The following is a 6499-nucleotide window of genomic DNA, read 5'->3' as shown; positions in this document are numbered from 1 at the left end:
AAGCTACTCTTGGATAGGTATATGGATGATGGTAGAATGAAGGGTAGGTAGTTAGTTTGATCTTAGAGTAGGTTAAAGGTTCGGTACAACATCGTGGGATAAATCAGGTAATTAAAGGCCGGAGAGTCTAACATCAGTGGTTGGGAAAATACTGGAAAAAGCTCTGAGGGACAGAATTAATCTCCACTTGGACAGGGAAGGATTAATCAGGGATAGTCAGCATGGCTTTGTCAGGGGATATCTTGTCTAACTAACTTGATTGAATTTTTAGAGGACGTGACTAGATGTGTAGGTGAGGGCAAAGCAGTTGCTGTAGTCGACATGGACATCAGTAAGGCGTTTGATAAGGTCCCACATGGGAGATTGGTTAAGAAGATAAGAGCTCATGGTATCCAGAGCAACTTGGTAAATTCGATCCAAAATAGGTTTAGTGGCAGAAAGCAGAGGGTTATTGTCGATGGTTGTCTTTACGAGTGGAAGACTGTGGCCAGTGGTGCACCATCGGGATCGGTGCTGGATCCCTTGCTGTTTGTAGTGTACATTAATGATTTATGCTTGAATACAGGTGGTGTGATCAATATGTTCACAGATGACAAGAAAATTGGTGGTGCTGTAAATAGTGAGGAGGAAAGCCTTAGATGCAACACGATATAGATTGGCTGGTAAAATGGGTGGAGCAGTGGCAAATAGAATATAATCCTGAGAAGTGTGAGGTGATGCAGTGTGGGAGGACTACCATGTCAAGAGAATATGCAATGGGTAGTAGGACCCTAGGAAGTACAGAGGGTCAGTGGGACCTTGGTATTCTTGTCCTTAGATCAATGAAGGCAGCAGCACAGGTAGATAAGGTGATTAGGAAAGCATATGGTTACGTGCCTTTATTAGCCCAGGCATAGAATATATGAGCAGGGAGGCAATGAGGGAGCTGTATAAAACGCTAGTTAGGCCACAGCTGGGGTACTTTGTACATTTCTTGGCCCCACGCCATAGGAAAGATGTGATTGCACTGGAGAGGGTGCAGATGAGATTCTCCAAGATGTTGCCTGGGCTGGAGAATTTCAGCTATGTAGAGAGACTGAAAAGGCTAGGGTGTTTTCCTTAAAGCACAGTAGGCTGAGGGGAGATATGATATAATTGAAATAGCTATATGCTTGATGGACGGCACTGACACGAATGGTCAACCGGCCTCTTTCTGTGCTGTATATCTCGACAACTCGATGAAAATGTGTTGCATTGAAAGAGATTAACTGAACTTGTTTGTTCAGTGACTGTAATTAATATCTGTCTCCATTGTCACTAATTGTGTCACTGGGGGGATTCCATCTTCCATTAATAAAGGACTCTTTGCAATGTGTTATCCCATTGTGTCAACGTTAGCATCATCCCCGGTGATAACAGGGTTCAGTGGCTACAGAGAGAGGGAGAGGATAGGTCAGGATCTGAGAAGAATATATTGGATTATTGCGACAATGGGCCAGGATCTGGGAACAATGGACTGGAATGCGACAACAATGGACCCGAATCTGGGAGCAGAAGTCTGGAAAGTTACAACAGTTGATCAGAATCTGAGAATGGAAGATTGGAATGTGGCAGCAATGAGCAGAAGTATAACCTATTGGTTTTATTTTCTTTCTGCACATTATCATTGGCTAACATCAGAATTCCGGATCAAATATGCACTTGTGATTATTCAACACATTTACTATCCCATCCTTGCTATGATTGGTGTCCCTGGTAAGTCTCTCAGTCCAGTTATTATATCTATAAACCATGATTCATTCTGTTACAAATCTTTGTTGTTTCAATATTGAGGAAATGGAAGCCATTTCTTTGATTCCTGGTACAAAGTCAACATGCTAACCAAAGACTCAATCCCCCTCACTTGACAATATCTGAGGCTGGAGCAACTGTTTGCAACCTGGGCAATCATTTTGATCCTCAGCTGACTTCAAATCACATATTATCGCCGCTATCAATACTGACTCATACCAGCTGCAAAATATCGCAATCTACCTCAGCCCATCCGTTGTATAAACCCTTATCATTGCTTTTCTTAAATCCAGATTCGCCTATTCCAAACTATACTGGTGAGACTCACAGGTACAACCTCTCTTACACCACAGGAGATTCAAATCACTAATACTAAATCACACCAAACAACATGCACCCATCCACATGTTCTCAGCGAAATGCATTGGTTCCTGGTCTAGCAGCACCTCAATTTTCCTATTCCCATCCTTGTGTTTGAACCCCTCCATGTCCTCGCCCCTCCTATTACTCCTAAAACCTCTGTCCATTTCCCATATCCCTGTGAGTTGTTCCTTTTCAGTATTTATCGCAAATCTCTTTTGAAAGATTACTTCTTTTCATCTGTATCTCTCCATGGCCATGATTCTGGGCTTCACAGAAGGATGAATCTATTTTGCTGGTGCTGCAAAGATTATAAAACACAATATGGTGCAGGACAAGCTGCCAGCCACTCCTGGCGTATCCCGTGTGGTTATCCGTGTTGGGCAGGGTGCTCTAACAACCTTGACGCACTTCTTTGAAATTTGGTCTGTCTCTGCATGTTCCAGGCATCCAGCTTATAAGAATTAGAATTAGAACATTACAGCGCAGTACAGGCCCTTCAACCCTCGATGTTGCGCCGACCTGTGAAACCATCTGTCCTACACTATTCCATTTTCATCCATATGTCTATCCAATGACCACTTAAATGCCCTTGTAGGTGAGGAGCTATTGACTTTCCTCTGCTAATGCCAAGTTATTTAAGGTGCTGTAGATTTTTTTCTGGAAGTTGAGTTTGTGAGCTGCTGCATACATTTAGGGAGGGCTGAGGAAGTGTTGACCCAACTCTGGATGAGATATGGAGACTGCATTAACAGCGCATATTGATCGACAAGAAATGGAGCGGAAGCTGCAGAAAAGGGAGGCTCTGCGAAGAGGAAGTTGTTGGCGGAATCTGCGCTGGACAACCCGAGATTTTCAAGAGCACGTTTCCTACCAACACCTAATACAAGATTTGTACGCGTGGTAACTCCGATTCAACAAGGAGGTGGTCACAGAGATGTGCAGCCTCCATCAACATAGTCTGGAGTCTCACACCAAAGCCAAGACAGAGCTGTCAGTGGCAGATAAGACCATTCTCTGCATCGACATCTTTCCAGGTGGTGGGGGAGCAAGATATCCAACACCTCCCAATGTGTGCACATTGATGCATTCGGGAGATGACAGAGGGCATCCAGGCCAGGTGAGTAGAAAACATCGTTTTATCCCTCACAGAGAATACAGGATCAGAAATCCCATGGTTTTGCCAAAGCAGTGGAGTTCCAGATGGTTCATGTGGCTCTGCGGAATCCAATGTCAAAGTGGAGATTTAAAGGAAATGAACAACTCTTATCGATTAATGTGCACTTGATTTGTGACTGTGCAAACGTTGCTGAAAGTTGCTGAATGTTCACTATCCTGGCAGTAGCTGCAGCAGCTTCAATCTGAGGCAGTCAGCCATTCTCACCATCTTTGCACCTCCAGAGCGAACCAGAATGTTGCTTATCGAGGGAGAATGCTATGCTGTCATTGAGTGATAGTATCTTTTACTGCACAAAAGCAGACTTGTCCGCCCATCGACCCCATGCCAGCTCTCCACGGAGCTAATCAGTCTGTCCCACTGCCCCATTCAATTCCTCTAGCCCTGTAGGTCTATTTACTTCAAGTGGCCAACCAATTTCCTTTTGAAGTCATTAATTGTTTTATTGTTTTGGCAGCAATACGTTACTATACAAGCTTGAGTTCAATGGTAAATAAATTGTGGATGTTTTATTGTGAAGTAGCTCTAAGGACAACAACTCTAGCCTATCCAGTCTCTCTTCACAGCTGAAATGCTCCAGCCCAGGCAACATCCTGGTGAATCTCCTCTGCTCCCTCTCCAGTGCAGTCACATCCTTCCTATAGTGTGGTGCCCAGAACTGTACACAGTACTCCAGCTGTGGCCTAACTAGCGTTTTAGACAGATCCATCATAACCTCCCTGCTCTTATATTCTATGCCTCAGCAATTATCCCATATGCCTTCCTAACCACCTTATCTACCTATGCTGCTGCCTTCAGTGATCTATGGACAAGTACACCAAGGTCCCCCTGACCCTCTGTACTCCCTAGGGTGCTACCACCCATTGTATATTCCATTGTCTTTTTTGTTCCCCCAAGTTGCATCACCTCACACTTCTCAGGATTAAATTCCGTTTTCCACTGCTCTGCCCATCTTACCAGCCCATTTATATCGTCCTGCAATCTAAGGCTTTCCTCCTCATTATTTATGACACCACCAATATTCGTGTCATCTTTGAAATTATTGATCATACATCCTATATTCACATCTAAATCATTAATGTACAGTACAAGTAGCAGGGGTCCCAGCATCGATCGTGTTTATGTTTAATTTAATACTGCTATTTTACTTCTCATTAATCCATTCCTGATTCCACATTCAATCCATATTTTTACTCTACATTTCCCAAACAAATCAGGATTATTTCATTTAAACCCTATCTCCAACAGAAAGCTCTGTCACAGGAACTAAAGAAGGTCCACCACTGATAGTGATCACTGATGCTCAAATGTCATACCAAACTCCTTTCAACTGTTATTTTTACTCCCTAGTTTACAGTTAATTTAGCGACAATTCGGATTAATTGTTTCGTTGATTTTTTTTAGTGGACTCATGTCCAATTATTGTTTTGGAATAAGTGAATTATATGCTGCCTGTCACAGTTGAGGGAATCTCTCAGTCAGTCCAACATTTAACTTTATGTACAAGATTGCTGCAGAAGCCACAAATCTGGAATAATAACAGAAAATGCTGAAACGACTCGACAGGGCTGGCAGCATCTGTGGAGAAAGAAACAGGAAAATGTGTTTTAGATCAGTGAAATTCGCTGGAACTTGGACTGTTTTTAAACTCGGCATGGGAAAGGAGGGATTGCAGGATTTTGATCAATACTGAGTTCAGCAATTTCAGTTTAGCATAACCCCTTTCCAATTTAATCTCTTCCGCCTTCCAGCCAGTAAGAACCATTCAGTTTTTTTTTTACGTATACCCATTTAAATGCACCATTGGGCACAGGAACACATCTGTAACTCTGAAAGTCAAAAATGTTAACTTTGCTCCCAGCCTGATGTATAATTTCTCGGTTTGTTTCACTTCCTCACAGTTAACTTGATGACGATTGTGATCCTGTCTCGGGGAAAGTGCGGGCTCTCCAAATGTGTCACTCGCTACTTAGTGGCCATGGCAGTGGCGGATCTACTTGTCATTATCCTCGACCTTATATTGAGGCACATTCCCATTGTTTATCCAAAACAGTTTCAATTCCTGTTGGCCGTATGCATGTGTAATATCCATGCTGTCCTGCTTCATGCAGCTACAGACTGTTCTGTTTGGTTTACGGTCACCTTCACCTTTGATCGATTTGTGGCCATTTGCTGCCAGAAGCTGAAAAGTAAATATTGCACCGAGAAAACGGCGGCTGTGGTTCTGGGAACTGTGAATGTGCTGAGCTGCTTAAAGAACATTTTCTGGTATTTTATGTTGACAGGTTGGTACTCGAAGGCGAACAGACCCTGGTTTTGTTATGCAAATATGTATGTTTATTTCTCTCATGTCTGGGCAGCAATCGAGTTCCTCCATCACATTCTAACCCCTTGTGTCCCATTTGTGGTGATTCTGCTGCTCAATGCTTTCACCATCCGACACATTTTTGTGAGCAGCAGAGGTCGCAGGAGACTCCGAGCCCACAGCAGAAGGGAGTGTCGCAGGGACCCAGAGCTGGAGAATCGAAGGAAATCCATAATTTTGCTGCTCGTTATCTCGGCCAATTTCATACTCTTATGGGCTGTGTTAATGGTGAATACGATGTGGCAAAGAATACAGGATTTGGAGCCGGTGGCTCCATCAGTACCCGTTTATCTGATACAATTGAGCTTCATGCTGCAGCTCCTGAGTTGCTGCACAAACACTGCGATTTATGCACTGACCCAGACTCAGTTCAGAGAGCAGTTGAAGAATGTGCTGACATATCCCTTTTCTCAAATTGTTCTATTAATTAAATAAATATATGACTGGTTATTTCCAGCAGCTTGTCATTTTCTTTCACACTTCCACCAACCATTGCCAGAGTCTGCTGCCATGGTGCCAGATCGAGGGTGGAGGCTATCGCTGTGGTGCCAGAGCTAGGGGCGGGGCCCGTTGTTATGGTGACAGAGCAGGATCATGTTCTTCCGCTATGGTGATGGAGCAGTTGCGGTTTGTGTCTCTATGATGAGAGTGCTGGGAGTGCCCTGTTCACCTTGTTGAAGAAGCAGTTTGGCCTGTCCCCCATGGTGACGTCTCAGGGTGGGCAGGGCCTGTTCCCTAGTGTGACGGATAATTGGGAGCTGTGGGAAGTCGCTATAGTGATGAGGGACTTGTCGCAGGGCCCATTCTCCATGGACACAGCCGGGGGA

At 44.0% G+C, this 6499-nt stretch overlaps 1 protein-coding gene across 1 annotated transcript; it reads left to right on the top strand.

The window, feature by feature from the left end:
• Nucleotides 1–1469: 1469 nt before the first annotated feature.
• LOC137365650 (probable G-protein coupled receptor 139) lies at nucleotides 1470–6107 on the top strand. Its single transcript, XM_068028018.1, has 2 exons — nucleotides 1470–1734; nucleotides 5209–6107. Exons 1-2 carry the CDS (start codon nucleotides 1470–1472, stop codon nucleotides 6105–6107), a joined length of 1164 nt encoding a protein of 387 aa, XP_067884119.1.
• Nucleotides 6108–6499: the final 392 nt, after the last annotated feature.

The sequence above is a fragment of the Heterodontus francisci genome, unplaced genomic scaffold (assembly GCF_036365525.1).
Source record: "Heterodontus francisci isolate sHetFra1 unplaced genomic scaffold, sHetFra1.hap1 HAP1_SCAFFOLD_136, whole genome shotgun sequence".
Classification (NCBI taxonomy): Eukaryota; Metazoa; Chordata; class Chondrichthyes; order Heterodontiformes; family Heterodontidae; genus Heterodontus; species Heterodontus francisci.
The sequence above is the reverse complement of the archived record's forward strand: the minus strand, read 5'-3'. Positions and strand labels throughout refer to the sequence as shown.